Source organism: Chamaea fasciata, unplaced genomic scaffold (genome assembly GCF_029207755.1).
Source record: "Chamaea fasciata isolate MVZ Bird 193981 ecotype frontalis unplaced genomic scaffold, bChaFas1.0.hap1 SCAF_23, whole genome shotgun sequence".
NCBI lineage: Eukaryota > Metazoa > Chordata > Aves > Passeriformes > Sylviidae > Chamaea > Chamaea fasciata.
Genome location: NW_027094108.1, coordinates 7257633 through 7275321, shown reverse-complemented (window position 1 = coordinate 7275321; position 17689 = coordinate 7257633). Strand labels below are relative to the sequence as shown.

The window sequence follows — 17689 nt, the reverse complement described above, 5'->3', positions numbered from 1 at the left end:
CCTGTCAAGAAAGGTTAAAGTGGGGCAGGACCAGCCTTTCCCTGCAGCTGTGTCCCCATCACTCCGGCTGGACTGCTTGGTGATGCTGAGGTATCAGCAGCTCCTGACCTTGTTGCTCTGCTCTGTGTTGTCTCCACGATCTCCAGACTCCTTGCGACCAAGTGCCACAAGTCTGAACAGATTTTCTGCCCTGCAGCCTCCAGTCTCCCCAGTATCTGCCTCATCTGCATCTTCAGAACTAGAATCTCGAAGGGCCTTAACGAGGTGAGTGTTGCCCCATTGCTCTTCACTGCTGCACCTGGCACCCCCTGCTCTGGGCACTAGCACTTGGAAAGAAGAGAAATCCTTGCTTTTCCAGGAATGGCTGGGTCCTTTTCCCCCTCTTAGTTAGCTTTGAACGCGCCTGTATTTTATATCATAGGAGAGAGAGGTGGAATTAATTTTTAAAACCATTTTGATGAATGTTTTAGTTTCCACTTCACCCTTCAGCCAAGGGTAGTTGTGTTTAACAGATTAAAAACTCTTCAGATAAAATGTAGTAATAAATAGGTTGGATTTAGTGGCTGTGAGTTCAGCCAGGTCAATAGGTTTATTTATCCAGGAAAACACACCTAAAACCTGGCAGAAATGCAGCATAAAACCGTGTCTGACCCTTCCCAGCAGGTGTGACCTGCCCGTGCTCTCGCATCCAACAAAAAACTGCAGAGCCTCTCTCTCGCTCCAATTCCTTGAGGGCTGCAACCACACCAGCTTGGAGCATGAAACCCTCCATATTTACCCTCGGTATTAACCCTCAATAATTTATTAACTTAAGACACATTTTATAAACGTACAGTTCATTTAAAATGTCACTGGATCTTTCTTCCAGTGCACACAAGCTACTGAAGTGTTTTCCTGGGTTGTGCCTCTAATGTTTTCCCTCCTATTTCGAATAAAACTTCGTCTTATCTGGAAATTACTCCATTTTGGCATCATTTTGCCCATCTTATTCATTAACACAATAATTGATAGGACAGATCATTGTCACCTGTTGTTTGGGAGGTATTTTTCAATGAATGGGTAGAAAATACAATTCTGATGGAATCACAGAATGTTTTGTGTTGAAGAGAGTTGAAAGATGACCCATTAGACACCCTGCCACGGGCAGAGATGCCTTCCACGATCCCAGGCTGCTCCAAGCCCCATTCAACTTGGCCTTGAACACTGCCAGGGATCCAGGGGCAGCCACAGCCTCTCTGGGCACCCTGTGGCAGGGTCTCACCACCCTCACAGGGACAAGCTTCTTTGTTATATCTAATCTAAAGCTCCCACACCATTTCAAAGCGAAACAGAGTCCCTGTGCTATAAAATCCATTATTCCATGTATAAAATGGGTGCTGTAGAGCATTGCTTTTCCATATGTCCTCTAGGAAGCATTAGCTGTGCCTGTCCACCCTGGGTATTTGCGTTCGTGCATCCCTGGAATTGAGTTAATTTTGGTTGTGGGTACAACTGTAAGAAATGGAGTCAACAATCCTGTGGGGCTTGGGGGTGGCTTTTCCCTGCAGTGAAGCTCTCGAGTGCCTTTTCCAACCTCTGAGCATGTTTTTGTTGGGCAGTCGTGGGAGCACGGGCAGGGAGAAGAATGACAAACCTCTGCCACCTTCCCTGTCCCGGCCCAACACCTTCCTCCGGGGCAGCAGCAGCAAGGAGCTGCTGCTGGACAACCAGGCCCAGGAGGAGCAGCGCAGGGAGATGCTGGAGACGGTGAAGCAGCTGACAGGAGGCATGGAGATGGACAGGAACAGCACCGAGGCCGAGAGGAACAAAGCCAAGGAATCTGGTAACAGCTCCTCTGTGCTCAGGGTGTCTTACTGAATGTGTGGAAAGGCACAAGGGAGAATCTGTCAGGAGCAGTGACAGGTGTCTGTGCAGGGCACTGTCAGGCTGCTGCAGCTGGGATGCACCTCCCAGAGCTGGGTGACACTGCTGAGTCAGGCAGGCCTGGGCCTTATCCCTCTCACCACTCCTCTGTAGGGTCCAGCAGAGTTGAAAGGCTGCAGGTGCCAGCACAACATCACCCCATGGCATTGTCTTTCCTCATTTATCCTGTCACTGTCCCATTGGGCTTCTGGGCACAAAGTCCCCCAGATCAGAGTCAGGTCTTGAGGAATGCTTTTTCAGTGCCCAGTAAAGCCACATCTGCCCTTTTCAAGCATTCCCCAGGGCCAGGGCAGGGATTTGGGTCTGGGACAGATGGTGCACAGCAGCTTCTTAGCACTGTGTTGTTGCCAGCCCTCCTTCTGAGCCGGCGCTGGTGCAGTGGGATGGTGTCACCCACCAGGGTGACTCTTCAATCACTTTGTCAGTCTGCAGCTTCTGCTTTTCCCTCCTGCCAGCTTGGGCTGATCTGTTTAGTGGGGAAGTGGGGACACTTGGGGTGATGTTCCCAGTGGACAGAACCTTTATAGTAAGGACAGCATTCAGCTCCTTCCCTGGGAAACATCTGGAAACTGCTGCAATGAGGGAAACACCTCGACTGCCACAGTCCAGGCTTCTCCTGAAGCTTCGGGGTGTTGTAGACAATCCATGGGGACCAGCGTTTTGGGATGTGATTGGGAGATTGCCTTGGGCTTCTGCCCATCACAGTCAGCATTTTTGAACTTTGCTGCAACAGCTCCCTTTTAATTATTTAATGTTGGTGCAGAGGTTTGAAGGTGTTTGACGTGTGCCAGCTGTGATCCTGCAAGGTCAAGTTACAGAAATACTGGGAGTTCATGTGGGGGAAAAGTAGCCAGAAAAAAATCACAGAAGCCCAGAATGGTTTGAGTTGGAAGGAACCTTAAAGCTCATCCAGTTTCAATCCCCTGCTGTGAGCAGGGACACCTTTCACTTATCCCAGGTTGCTCCAAGCCCCATCAAAGGACTAACCTGTGCCTGAGGATGGGGCAAGGGACACACCTGCCCTAGTGACTTCTGTTCTCAAAATGTCATCTCTAAAATGCTGATTTTCTTTTTCCAAACATTTTTATTGTTGTGTTTCCACCAGCCAAGCCAGAAGCTCCCCCAGCTCCAGTGCAAGAAAAGCCTTCACTATCAGAAGAGGAAATAGAGAGAAAATGCAAATCCATCATTGATGAGTTCTTGCATATTAATGATTTTAAGGTAAGCAAGATGAAAACCTCACTTAACAGAAAGCTCTGAGGGGTTGCAGTGATTTCTCTCCAAGATGTCTCTGTGAGCCCAACCCACACAGAGGCAGCGGAAGTGGCGGAGCCAGACAGAATCCAGGCAGCAGCAGCTCCAGGAGCACTTGAAGGACAGTTGTTTCCTGAGCTTGTCTTCTGCCCTTCTGGTAATAGAAAAAAAGCTCAGCCTGTGTGTTTTAAGTAGCAAGATGGATATGTATCTGTCATGAATCACTGAGCAGCTCCATAATACCAGCAATTTTGGAAGCAGAAAAGCTGGTGGAAAAATAAACAGAGGTCTTCATTTAGTTATGAAAGCATGTGCTGTTCTGATCTGGAGGCAGATAAAGCAATACTAAATATTGAACAAATCACTCCAGAGGATTTTTAATAAACAGTGGAAATTACTGAGCAGCTGTCATCACTTCCTAGTTAAAAGGTTGAAATTTTGTTTCCCTTGTAAATGAGTTTTTTAGCTTGTCCAGGGAGTTTGCAAGAAGTGTTACATTGGCTGCAAAGCTGCTTCATTTGATCTTTCACTGAAATAGATTTTAAAACCTGCCAAGTTTGAAATGGCAGCACTTGGGAGTTGCTGGTTTGGCACCCTGAAAGCAGAGTTGCTGCTTCCATTTCATTGAACCTCCAATTAATAACTGGAAAGAGGAATATTCTCATGATGGATTGTTTGGAGTTCACATCCAGTTATTGGGATAAATTATTAAATAATTGGTTTGGAGAGTTAAAACCTTGCTCTGATTTCCAGTGAGCTGGCCTGTGACCCAGGGGCTGGTGAGCCAAGGAGTCTCTGCTCTTTTTCCTGCTTATGACAGACTCCAAAGGCTCCCCCTGGATGCCTGCGATGAAGGGGCCACTTCGGTTCCCTTTTTGCAAATACAGCGATGTGTTTCTGGGGCTGAATTGCATTAGGCGAGGCAGGGCTGGTTAAAAGTCCATGAAATTGTGGAAGCTTGTTTGCATCAGGATTTAATTGCTACTGGGGAATTCTTGGTGCTCTTCAGGTGTGGCAAAGCTCTGACCAACTGCTGAAACTCATGCTCCTGCAGCCACCCGTGAGTGAGTTCCTGCTGTGTAGAGCAGAGGAACTGCCCTTTGCAGGTGTTCAGTCCTCAGAGTGTGACCTGACCATGAACTCAGAGTGCTGAGCTGTGACCCTGGTAACAGCAGGGCCAGCCAGCAGGGTTCCCTGCCTGTCCCGGGACAGCAGGATCTGTCTGATGAGCTCCAACCTGAGCACGCAGGCTACGACTACCAGGCTCCTCACCTGCAGGAAAAAGCCATACAGGGCCTGAGGAAACACAGCTGGGGCTGCCAGGTCTGGGTAACTCAAGGCATAACTATTCACAGAGCAGATGTCTGTGGTCAGGAAGGCCACTGAGATTTGTGGGCTGGACTCAGAAGGTCACTGGAGGGTCCATGTGATGGCAATGGAGATTTTTGATGTGGGACTTTGAGAGCTGCTCTCAAAGTCTCTCAGTGTTTTCTTTGTTCAGGTTGCAAAGTGCTTAAGTCAGAAAGTGGGAGCTTTAGAAAGGGGAAATCTTCCTCCAAGTGCTCCCCAGCTATTTTCTGCTTCTTGGTGGGCTGTGGGTTTGTAACACAGACATTTGTGCCAGGTCAGATCAGTAACAAATCTGACCTGATACCCCTTTTTTGACTTGGATTCATGTTTGATGCAGTTAATAGGTGTTTTGGTGGCATCCAGAAGACGACTCCTGCCATTTCACTAAGCAGCCCTGGAATGTGATTGTGTGTTTTAAAAATTGTTACCTGAGTGGTATAAATTCCATTATTGCTATTACTGTTGTTTTTGTTATTATTATGTGATGAGGTTCCACAGCCTAATTCAGCACTTTGCCTGGCAGCCTCACTAAAACTCATTTCACCAAAAATCCCCGATGTTACTGTAGGAAGTACTCTTGTGCCACGTTTTTGCTGCTTTTCAGTTGAGGGGTGACTTCTGTGTGTCATTCCACAGGAGGCTATGCAGTGTGTGGAGGAGCTGAGTGCCCAGAACCTGCTCCCTGTGTTCGTGCGCGTGGGCGTGGAGTCGACGCTGGAGCGGAGTCAGATCACCAGGGATCACATGGGCCAGTTGTTACATCAGCTGGTGCAGTCAGGAAAGCTGAGCAAGCAGGATTTCTTCAAGGGGTTGGTATTCTGCATGGAGAATTTCTGAGGAAAACAGATTGTTTTCCTCAGTGTTTCTTGTAAGTGGATACTGTGCTGCAGAGAAATGATCTCCCACCTTGTTTTGGTATCCTGCCCTCTCCACACATTCTTTTGGAAGGACTGTATCATCTGGGTGTATTTATAAAGAAGATAGTTACTGCAATATATTTTAAAGTGTTTCAGATACTTTAGTGAATGTAAATATGTTCATATTTATATCAGCTTTTTTTTTTTTGAAGCAGATCTGTAGGTGTCTGTTTAAATGTGTGTGTTCAGATCCCTGTTCTGTGCTGCATTTCTCCCTGTTTGCCTTTTGCAAATCCCTGAATGTAGTTGGAAGAGGGGGCAGTCAGAATCCTTCACACAACATTGGTACCTGGGATCTCTGGAGCCTGAGCTGCCGTGCACCTGCAGAGCCTCAGCCACTCTCCCACTGGGAAAAAGGCTTCACCCACACAATGCCGTTTCTCAGGACACCTCAGCTGGAGCAGCCGAGTCCTTGAGGGGCTGAAGAGGAAAACATGCAGCAGATGGGTTGGACCTGCCTCAAGAGACCCGAGTTTCGGCTGCTGGCTCATTTCAGCCCCCTGAGTTTTGTGATCCTAGCCTGGTGTCCAGTCCTAAAACAATCCCTGTTCCCATGGAGGTCCCTGGCGGCACTCAGTCCTTGCTGGGGTGCACAGCAGGAGGGATAAAACAGGGATAGCCACAAACGCAGCAGTGAAGGAGCAGATGAAGCAGCCCTTTGGTATTGACATTCCAAGGAGTTGACTCTGTCTGGCGTTAATTTGAATGCCTGTCATTATGGTACCACCAACCACTCCAAGAGGGAAGTCCCTGCACCCGTGTCTGTCCCTGAATTTCATCCAGCACACAGGAAAGGTTTAGCCTGAGCTCAAAACCGTATGGAACAGCTGAAGAAATCTGTATCCACAGGGAATGCATTCATGTCCACAACAGCGCTGATGGTCAGAGGGACTTGTTTGAGGCGATACATACTCCAAATGTACTGTGATTAAAGCTGTTCTCAAGTTTCCTGGAGTTTGGATAAGTTGGCCCTGATGAAATATTGGGATCTGTGCTCTGAATGTGACATAAGCAATATGAAACAACTCCTGAAGATGATGGAAAGGGCAAGTGGTGTTCAGTGGGTGCTGAGGAGAGCACCAGAAACTACATCACTTACTGACACAGGAGAAGTGACTGTGTAATGAGGGATCACAGGATTAACACTGGTCCCAGCCCACGTCTGGGGAGATGCACAACAGGAAAACAATTTCTGACAGAAAGGCTGGAGGAGCAGCAGAGGATGCAAAGAACAAAGCAAATGACGTGGTTTCTGGTTTGAAACATGAGAGGAAATGTGGATTTATAGTCACTAAACAGAACACAGGAGTTTTCAAGGTTTTCGGGGAGAAATTAACCATGATAGAAACTGGCGGGAGAGCAGAAAAATTACCATCTCCTAGGCATGGGAAGTGAAGCCACCTGCAAGGGTTTCATGGGAAAGAAAAGTTTTGAGCCATTCTGGGAAGTATATCATTGGGGAGCAGCCCTATAATTCCTGCTGCACATAGAAACTCACCTTTGCTGAACTGAGCTCTTACTTACAGACATTTCGCTGCTTACCTTACATTTGGTATTCTGTTAGGATTAACCCCCTTCCCTAAATGTTTGGATATTTTTAAGAAGGTTTCATTTACTTGATGGTTTATACATACAGACAAAAATGCTTTTTAGTTTTGTAGATGTTACTGTTTAGCAAATGATTTGGTACTGGGATATAAGAATTATTATAAATGGAGGTTTCCTGGATGTATCTGTTGTATCTAAAAAGTGGTGTCTTTCCCACATATTCTCCATGTTACTCCATGGAGAAATTTAGTCTTGGCAGTTTGGAAGTACCAAAAGCATAAAATGGCAATAGGTTTTTTGTTACCTTTTTGATTCTCCTCACTCCTCTCTCTCTGTGCTATTCTTTTATGTTACCAAACATTTTGGAAGTGCAGATTTCTTTGAAGGAAATGTCTCCAATTAAATTTTATTTAATACTTGATGTTTTTTCCTCCTTCAAAAGCTTTTCCGAGACCCTGGAGATGGCGGATGACATGGCCATAGATATACCCCATATCTGGCTGTACCTGGCTGAGTTGGTGTCCCCCATGTTAAAAGAAGGAGGAATCTCTATGAGAGAACTTACACAGTAAGTGATGCTTTCCCAGCTGTGCCTGTAGTGTTTTCTCAATGTGGTTCCCATTAGTAGGTGAAGGATGAGCAGTGCTGGAGGCTCAGCTCCCCACAGGAGCTGATGGAAAACTTGTTGCACGTCCTTGGGGGCCCACACCGGTCTGAGAGCTCTGCTGGGAAGGGAGCTTGGCACTTGGCACCCTTGGAGAAGGGCTTTATCCCTAAGTCTGCTATTTGTTTGAGCTTAAAAATATCCCAGTGCTGTAGAGGGGAGTCATTTGGGAGCACAGGGGCTCTGGGAATTAGACTTGCAGAGTGAGGTATTGCAGAGGGGCTGTGTGGCTCCGAGGGGTAACTGAAGGAGGGCTGGGTTAGGTGGGATTTTTGGAATAAATTCTCCCCTGTGAGGCGGGGGGAGCCCTGGCACAGGTTGCCCAGAGAAGCTGTGGCTGCCTCCTCCCTGGAAGTGTCCAAGGCCAGGTTGGAGAGGACTTGGAGCAACCTGGGGTAGTGGAAGGTACCCCTGCCCAAACTATGAGATTCCATATCTACCACCTGGGCACTGCCTTAAATGGACACAAAACCTTGTCTGCAAGACCAGAAACCACTTCCTGGGCCAGAATTCCTGCATTTTCTGTCTGTCCCTACATATTTTAGAATTAACCGTGAGCAAGTTGAATGGTTCCTATTTCTATTACCAGTATATTAAGAAAACAACAGTCTTTTCCATCTACCCAAATGCAGCATCCCACAAAAATGAGTGAATTTGACAGTAAATTTAACGTATTTTTTGATTCAAAATTCAAGTCTTTGTAATTAGCCCTATTGTGACAAGGTCACTGCATCACTAAATGTTTTATCAGCGGTGCTGGATTAATCAAATCCTTCCTTCCTGGCAGAAGTTAAAGGTTTCCTTGCCTCAGTTTGATCACTACCCCTAGATTTGCATTCCAAATACAAATTATAAAGGAAAAACACCTGATTTTCTTTCATTCTAGAGAATTTAGCAAACCCTTGCTTCCTGTGGGAAGAGCCGGCATCTTGCTTGCTGAAATCTTGCACCTTCTATGCAAACAAATGGTGAGTGCCCTGGTGCTCCTGTCCTCCGGAGGGAGGAGTGGATGCAGCGCTTGTGTTCATGCATGAAACCTACACCATTCCCACATGAGGACGTTTAGGGATGGGCCAGCCAGTCCAGATAACTTAGGAAACCTGCCTCGCACCCCCAGTTTCCAACCAAGCCTTACAAGGTTCCAAAAAGTTGAGTTAACTTTTTGTTTTCTCATCACTTTTCCCTTTTGCAGGTACCTTTGCACCTGGCTTCTCCCAGAAGCTAAGAGTGCTGAAATACTGCAAGAGGGACATGCTCAAGGGATTTCTGGGCTGACCAGAAGCAGCAAGTGCCGGGAATCTTGCGAGAGAACTGTTCTTGCAGACCGGAGAGGTTCTCAGGGTTCGGATAAGCTTCCGATGGCCTCAGACTGCTGTGTGCTTATCCAAACTAAACCTGCCGACTCTTGAGGTTCACCCAGCACTGGGGTAGTGACACCTCCTCACCCCGTGACTCCGAGTGCTCTCTTTCACACCTCACAGCTGCGTGTCCAACCAGTTTGGTGGTTTCCCTATAACTCATCTCCATTTTGGGGTTTTTTGGTTTTTTGGTTTTGTTTTTTTTATGGTTTTTTGTTTTTTGTTTGGTTTTTTGGTTTTGGGTTTTTTTTTGATCCAGCTAAATCCTGCACTTTGGATAGTGTCTATTTCCAACCCTGTAAAATCCCTCACTTGCCTTTTTTTTTTTAAATTTTTTTCAAGCATGCATTCAAGTAAGGTTGAATGTTCCAGGAGCATTTCAGTCCAACAGTGCAGAGTGACTTTTTATTTATTTACTTTAGTCTTGTGCTTGTTTGGACAGTCAAATTCTATTTTTTTTAACTATTCTGTGAAAGAAAAGCTGCTGTGCTCTGGGTGTGGAAGCACAGCCTTGGGTCTCTGTTTCTGCCACAGCTTTCTGATCTGATCTTGTTCAGGCCAAGACTTGGACTTGGGTATTTCAGTGTAACATCAGCCATCTAATGCAGATCTTCACGGATCAGAGCAGGAACTATGCACAGTTGGCTCTTAACAACCTGTATTGTAAACTGAAAATTGTAATCTGCTTTGTAAACCTAAAATCAGGCTGCGTTTCTCAGCTCGGATTAGGCTACTCAGTGATCTCCTGTGATCAGGTGCTGTAAGGTGAAACTTTGGCAAAGCATTTGGGTGAAAAGAGCTGGTTGTGCTCAGCCTTTTTAGTCTTGTCAGAACTGTGTGTGTCAGAACTGTGCTCTCTGAGGCAGGAGGCTCAAAGGTCAGTGTGACATTAGAGGCTGCAAAAGGCAGAACTGTCTGTGTTCCAAGGCACTGCTCTCAAGGTTTGCATAAGCTCTAGGAAATGAAGAGAGAATTTGGGACTATGTGCCTGACTTTGAGGCATGGTCTCTGTGCAGAAAACAGCCGTGTAAATGAGGAATTTTCTCAAAGGTACAGTTTGCCAGAGCCTTACTGTTAAGACAAGGGAGTGTGAGTCACGGAGTAAGTCAGGAGAAGGATCTGAGTCACGTGTGCCAGCTCTGTGTCAGGCCATGGGAAAGTGCCCTGTTCCATGTGTCACTGCTCCTGGGTAACCTCAGAGGTCGTTGCAAACCCCCAGTGTCACTTCTGCCTTGCCCATTCCCCGTCACGAGGCGTTGCCCACCCGACAGGATGTGCATACCTGGGGGGATTGCACATGTGATTTCTCTTGCACGGGGTCTCCAGATGTTCTCACTCATTGCCGGGCATTTGTTGGGTGGCTGAACTGTCCTTTATTCCTCCTGACACAGCTGCACCATTCTGGCCCCTGTGAGTTCCCGGGGTGTCCGTCAGCTCCTTAAATGGACACACTGCTTGTGTTTCAGAGCCATAAGAAAGTGGGAGCCTTATGGAGGGAGTCTGGCCTCAGTTGGAAGGACTACTTGCCTGAAGGAGAGGATGTACATACATTTCTCATGGAACAAGTGAGTTCAGATCATTTGCTTGATCATCCTGCTTGTTCATCTTTTTCCATCCCCTTCTTATGTTCAAGTTGTAATGTGGGGGGAAGTGTCTCCAAGTTGGGGTAGATGATTTCAGCACCACCTTTTGAAGCACAGGGAGGACAAGCCTGTCCCCGCTGCTCCCAGACACCTGGCTTTCTCTAGGAGACCTGTTTCTCCAGCTGGGAAAAAAGCGTTCAAAACTGAGTTTTGGGGCAAGGATGCACAATCTGCAGAAGTGCCACAATTAATAGTAGCAGTTCTTCACTCATCCCACCTTGGATTATGATCCTGGAGGGAGCCAGGACTGATGGAGGCACCTCATCTCTTGCTGGTGCTACGCCTCAGGAAGTCGCTGTCTCCCTTTGGAGCTCTGAGTGATCCACTGCCCTGTTCTGGCACTCTGAAAGTGCTGCAGGAAATGAAATGATTACCATGGCCTGGGCCTTGCTGAGGGGACTGCGGCTCTTCTGGCACAGTTTTCAAGGAATTGGGGCATTGGCTGCAATTCCTTTGAGCCAATGCCAGCTCTGATTGTTGCATTCCAGCCCCTGTAGCTCCAGCCAGGGAACACACACTTGATTTTGTGCTTTGCTGTGCAGGGCTGGAGCTGGCTGAGGTGCCTCATTGTCTTTCTTGGATAATGGAGACCCCATGTGTTTGTAAAATGCTTCCTAACCGTAGGAACAGGGAAAGTTTATATTGTAACGATAACTGAGCAGCTTAAAGATGCCAGGAAGCAGAATTAAATGTAGTTTCCTGATTCAATCTGGTGTAATTCAGCCTATGAAAGTACATTTCACTAATTGTCATCATCACTTGTGGTGTTGCAGAAGTTGGAGTTCATGGAGTCTGACTGTTCCAGTTCCTCAGAAGCACTTTCAGAGAAAGAACTCTCTGCAGAAGAGCTGAACAAGCAGCTGGAAAAACTCATTGTTGAGGACAAGGCGAATGATGAACAAATCTTTGATTGGGTAGAGGTACAAAGAGATTTTCACCCTCCCTGCAGACTGTTTAAACTGCTTTTGTAAATATGTTCTGGTCTGAACATCTTGGGGTATGGGACACTGTGAGGATTTGGTCTGTGCAATCAACACTTCCAAAGAATTAAAATGTAAAATATAATCAGTTTTTAAGAGTCAGCTTCAGGAACGAGGACTTTTAGTCATATTAACTGTGTAACCTTTTAAATACTGTAGACTTTCTGACGCTGAATATTGTGCTTCTGCTGCTTAGTACATTTTAGATGTACGCTGCTACATCATTTCTTCAGAAAACAGGGAAGAGAAGCTTCTCACTACTTTTCTCCAACATGACCTCTCCAAATTTTCCCCTGTAAAAACATCCTGGGTGGTCACTGAGAGCACCTTTTCCCAATGCATTGGGCCAGGCACTGGAAGAGAAAATAAAAATAAAGAAAAGAACCCGAAAACACCGGTCAACCCCCTGGTCTGTGCTCTCAGTCTCTGGCCTTCTTTAACTCAGATGTTTAGTGTCTGAAATTATATCCAAACGATGCATTTACGTCTGTACTTAGACTAAATCTTTGTCAGCTTCAGTTCAGTTATTTCTGTGGCAGAGTAATGTGTTAGAAATGTCATTTTTCCACTGCTGTTAGAGGAGTTGAGAGTGGAATGAAAGCAGCACTGAAAATCTGGGATCACCCACAGGCTCTTTGGAGCCTTGGACAGGTTCCACAGCCATTCCCTGAATTTCTTTTACAAAGCAAACAATCTCCACCCAAGGAACACGCCGTAAAGTTTGTTGGAAAAGCCTAAAACTCTTTGAAACTGTGTAAGGGTGTTGCAGGAGCCCAGCGTGGTTGGTTTGGTTCTGCAGACAAACAGCTCCTTGTGGGAGGCATTCAGTGGCACAGGGATCCCATGGGAACTGGTGTTGCTTGTTGATGTCCCTGAGAGAGTTTCAAGGAGTGAGTGGGGAAGCCAAGTGTTGCAGGGGTGAGCTGGGTTTTTGTTGCAGCAGCAGGTGAGCCTGAGATTCAGCACTGGAGCTTGGAAGTGGTCGCGCTCCTGCAGTGCTATGTTTTTAAATCAATTTATTCTTGATTCCAGGCTAATCTAGAAGAAAGCCAGATGAGTTCACCTACATTCCTTAGAGCTTTAATGACAGCAGTTTGTAAAGCAGCTATTATAGGTGAGTAACTTGCAGTGTAAACACCACACAAAGCAAACCTGCAAAGAATTATTTGGTATTTTCCAGGTTGATATCACATTTTCCTGCCCTAGGCTGTGTTTTATCACACACAAGGGCTTCTCTATTATTTGGGATTGTGCCCAAGAGCAGGGTGTCCCTTCCCCATGTGACAGTCAGGTGCTTTGCCAGGTGTGGTGTTCCTGAGGTGACCCTGGTGTGTCCCAGTGACCTTGTGTGAGCAGGGGTTTCAGACAGCACTAGTAATGCCAGGCTGTTAGTTGATTTTCTTAACGAAGGTGGAAATGACTGAGATCATCACTAAGGCAATTAACACGTCCACTCCTGTGTCAGCAAGGATGCGTGGGCACCCCAGCATGGGCTGCGGAGAGAAGCCAGTCCGGGGTTCAGGCTTGTAAGAGTTTCATGTCCATATTTCCAGTTTTGGAAGGATGGTGTATGTGGGTTGCCTGACTGTATAGCTGGAAATACAGCAAAGGGAAGGCTCCCAAGTCAGACACGTGAGCCTCTGAACCTCGGGGTGGGGGTAGTTGAGTAAAGCACTGCAGCCAGAAACATCTGCTCAGTTCACTTGGTTTTCTTTAGCTTTACTGTTGGCATCTGGCACAGCAAGAAGTGATGCTTGTAAAGGGTCTGGTTCTGCTCTGAGCTGTGATTTGGGGGAGAGAACAGGCTGAATTCCACTGTGTGAGGGAGGGGAGGGACAGCCCAGCTTTCTCTTCCTGGGAACAGAACCTTGCTCCTGCCACCTAGTGTTAGCAGAGGCATGACACAAAACTTCATTTCCAATGTTTAAGGGTTCCCTGTTGTGTAAGGAAAATCATCCTCTGGTTTAAATTTTGACCTTGCCTCTAACTAAGGTGGGGTTTTTTTTTGTTTTCAAAATATCACTTAATTAGGTTGCATGATTTACTTGAAAGCTGCTGAATAATTTATCCTTGTGGCTGATGGACTTCTAATGCATATTTTTAATATATTCACTATTTCTTATATCATGTGCAACTTAGAATTCTGTTTCTGCCCTGGTATTTTTAGAAAAAAAACCAATTTTCTGAAAACCTAACCTTCTAAACGCAGTTGCCTGTGGAGACACAATTTGCACTACAGACTAAGGTTGTGCTGCTTCTGCGTGTGTTAGAGCTGGGGTCACTGCAGGCAGTGGGGAACTGTAAGGACCAAGACTTCCAGAAATAGCCATTAACCAAAAATACTTCCTGTTGTTTCTCATCCTCCCTTTCTCTCCACTCTAATCTGTGTTTGTGATTGCTGTTTGCATAAATAAAGGCAATCAAAGACCTATCCTGTTGCCATGTGCCAAACTGACCCTGCTTTCTCCTCTTGCCCTCAGCGGACTCTTCCAGCTTCCGAGTGGACACTTCTGTTATCAAACAGAGAGTGCCCATCTTACTCAAGTACCTGGACTCAGACACAGAGAAGGAACTACAAGCACTTTATGCACTACAAGCATCAATAGTAAAACTTGATCAACCTCCTAGTAAGTGTTGACTCTGTGCTGGGAATTTCAGCCCACATAAGGGAAGGGGGGTTCTGTGGGAGACTGGAAGAGGATGTACTTTTCCTTACCTTTGTAGGGAGCAGATGAGAGAAGCTGGTGTGGCTGGGTTCAGCTTGTCCAGATCCCAGCTTTTTAGAGCAGCTCTGGTTTCCAAATGCTTGGCCAGAGGCTGGCCCTTCCTTTGGTTGCTCCTGTGAGCAGCCACACAGAAGGGAGGACACACCTCTGTCGATGAAAAGAGAGCAAAAAAAGAGCAGTAAAGAATAATCTGTTGAGTTTGCAGTACCTGGGCACGTGCGAGCATGGGTGTTGTTACTGCATTACTACTCCACAGATGTCTGTGGGCTTGGAGGGAATAAAATTAGTTGGTCAACTGATGAGTTTTGTCCCAGAGATGCTACAGAAAACTCTTGTGGGACAAGAGGCAAGGGAGTAGCCAAAGAAACAGGGATTCCCAGGGAATCTGCAGCACAAAATCCAAGAGTACCTCAAAACATCTAACACGATCATCCTTAGTGTCCTTTATGGCATTAGTTGGGCATTATATCTCTCCTGATGAGCCACAAAAATCCGGGGTTGGAGGGAATCCAATGTGTGGTCCAGAGAATATGGGCTGCTGTGGGTTCTGCTTGCCAGCACATCTCTAGATAGCATATTCCCACAGCTGTTTCCCAGTTTTCACTCTCCTCTGACAGTGTCAGAGGGGTCGGTTTTCCCCCTCACCTGAGTGTGACCAGCCAGGAAGCAGTAACTGAGTAAGAGCCCTTTGTTTTCCTTGTCTCTCCATCTCCTGTGCCAAGAGATCACATTAATCCCCTTATCTGCAGACATGTCTGTCCACAGGCACAGCTGACAGATGTTCCCTCCTGTTATTCCATTACTGCAGATTTGTTGCGGATGTTTTTTGATTGCCTGTATGACGAGGAGGTCATTTCGGAGGATGCCTTCTACAAGTGGGAAAGCAGCAAGGACCCAGCAGAGCAGAACGGGAAAGGAGTAGCGCTAAAATCTGTCACAGCGTTCTTCACGTGGCTACGGGAGGCTGAAGAGGAGTCAGAGGATAATTAAAACTTAAAATACAGATTTAAAACAAACAAACGAAAAAGAAACAATTTAAGTATTTTTTTAAAAAGTTTCACGTCTTCGCCAATCACAGTGCAGCAAGGCCAATTCTCTCTCGCAGACCCCCCTTGCCCCACACACGCACGAGTGGGAGAGGTAAAACCCAATAAACACCGAGGTGATCATGGAGGCAAAAAGGTACTTGAAAAAAAACCCACAAAAGTTCACTTCAAACCTGAGGGCGGGAGCACTAAACCAAAATACGTGTATTATTTATAGAAAATATTTTCTGTTTTAATCTTTTTCTTTTCTTTTTAAACAAGGACTCATACTTAGGAAAACACACAGCAAAACAAATCTGTTTAGCAAAAAACAAAAACAAGTTGAAAACTTTTAATTTATTATTTTAAGGACTGCAAATGCCAGTGTAATTTTTAAATTTGCAGTTTCTGTAAACAAATTGTATAATAGAACAAAAGCAGAGAAATAAATTTCCCTCCCCTTCATATGCACCTCAGTTTTGTTTCAAAGCATGATAAATAGACAAAACTTTGAAGGGGGTTGGGGTGAGCTAGATGAGGAAAAGATCAGTTTTTTTTTTTATTGTCATCAGATTTTTCTGCCTGCCTCTCAGCTTGCTTCAGAAATTTAAAAAGAAAATAGTAATCAAACCATACATAACCTTGGATCGGAACAAAAATGCATTTGAGAAAACCGCTGTGGACCAGAGTGCTCCAAAAATAACTCATTGAAAACCGTGCTACCCTGGGGAAAAAAAATACTAGTGATACTTTGAGAACATTTAGAGCAACTTTAAGGCTTGTAAATACATAGAACAAATATTTAAAAAAAAAAAAAAAAAAGAAAAAAAGAAAAAAGGAAATTGACTCAATACTATTTCTTTTCACTTTCAAAATATAAAGAACAAAATAAAGACAAACATTGCAAGTTTAAAAGCAAGTAAAATGACTTCTCCTTTGACAGCTGCTGAATGTGTGCACCATCCTGAGCGGTGCTGGCTTCCTTGGCATGCCATAGGTCCTTGGGCCCAAATTGTGTACATATAGTGTGTGTCTGTATGTGTGACTACCAAAAATGAAGGGTGAGAGCAATTGTTGTTTAAAAAAAAAATAGAAAAAAGGGAAAAGGGGTTGCTGTTGTGCTGAGAAACTGCCTGGCCAGGGAGCAGCCGGTGGCTGCGGGGCCATGTGGGTGCAGTTGGTTCCCGAGGCTGGGACACGACCTGAGGGTGGACGGTGCCCAGCCCCAGCTGGGTTTCTCCAGCCATGTGGCAGCGCGTCTCTCGTATGACTTGGATCAGTGGCGTCATCCCGAGACTCGTGACCCTGGGAGCTCTGGAGGTCGCAGCTGCGTGAGCCAAGATCCGACAGCCCTGCACCCGTGGCCGCCCACTGCCCGCTGTGCCTGCGCAGCCAGAACCAGGGAAGAGGCGCAGGAGCGATGCGCCGCCCGCCTGGGTCCACGTGCGCAGAACCACAGCTGTGGGAGCCCCTTGCCGTGTGCCCAGTGGGACCCGGGCCCTGGTGCTGCTCCGAACCGAGCTGCTGCTGAGGACAGGAACGCCCTCACATGTCTCTTCAGCCACCAAAGATGACCTGCTGGCTTTCACTGTGAGAAGCACCTGCCATCAAGGACTCTGCAAAGCTGGGGAAGCCCTGAATTGTGGTTTGTGAACTGTGGGCCATGGACCGTGAGTAACCTGTGGAGCATTTGCTGGGGGTGTCTGCAGCACTGACTGCTCACATGATGCTGTCTTTTTCTTTCCAGCTGCTAAATCACTTCTTAAAAAAAAAAAAACAACAACAACAACAAAAAAAACCACCCCAGCAACAAAAAGAAACAAAAAAAAAAAAAAGGGAAGAAAGGCTACAAAAACATTAAATACTTTCTTAATCTTACTTTTACATGTAAACAATTGCTGTACTTGCCTGAGGATGTGATTTGATCACCACGGGGAAGGGAGGAGGTGCCTGGTTGTGGCCAGAATGGAGATGTCCATGAGACACTTTCCCTGTTAACATGTTCCACTCCATGAATCTGAGCTAGAGAATCCATGGCCTAAAACACTAGAGCATTGTTTGGTTATTTTTTTTAGTAACAATAAAACACTTTTCTCTGATGTTTTGTTAAAAAAAAAGAAAAAGAAAAAATATTCTCACCGTTAATATATGCTCATGTATCTGCATGTACCACATCCAGTGATGCCTCGGCCTCGCCATTGGGCCCAGAGGTTTCAATGGGCTCTCAAGGTCTCCAAAAGGTCTGTCCCCATGGAACCCCCACCCACCAGGGCTCCAGGGCTGTTCTGTTAAACATCTGCA

At 46.1% G+C, this 17689-nt stretch overlaps 1 protein-coding gene across 6 annotated transcripts in view; it reads left to right on the top strand.

The window, feature by feature from the left end:
* EIF4G3 (eukaryotic translation initiation factor 4 gamma 3) overlaps positions 1-17487 on the top strand; it is a 144404-nt gene extending 126917 nt beyond the window's left edge. For all 6 annotated transcript variants that reach the window (XM_066202783.1, XM_066202784.1, XM_066202788.1 and 3 more), the window contains 11 exons: positions 147-264; positions 1599-1822; positions 3029-3144; positions 5164-5336; positions 7435-7560; positions 8543-8624; positions 10481-10579; positions 11431-11577; positions 12670-12751; positions 14118-14264; positions 15172-17487. In XM_066202783.1, the coding sequence (XP_066058880.1) occupies positions 147-264; positions 1599-1822; positions 3029-3144; positions 5164-5336; positions 7435-7560; positions 8543-8624; positions 10481-10579; positions 11431-11577; positions 12670-12751; positions 14118-14264; positions 15172-15353 (1496 nt within the window). In that variant the 3' untranslated portion in view covers positions 15354-17487. The remainder of the gene's footprint in view (positions 1-146; positions 265-1598; positions 1823-3028; positions 3145-5163; positions 5337-7434; positions 7561-8542; positions 8625-10480; positions 10580-11430; positions 11578-12669; positions 12752-14117; positions 14265-15171) is intronic.
* Positions 17488-17689: the final 202 nt, after the last annotated feature.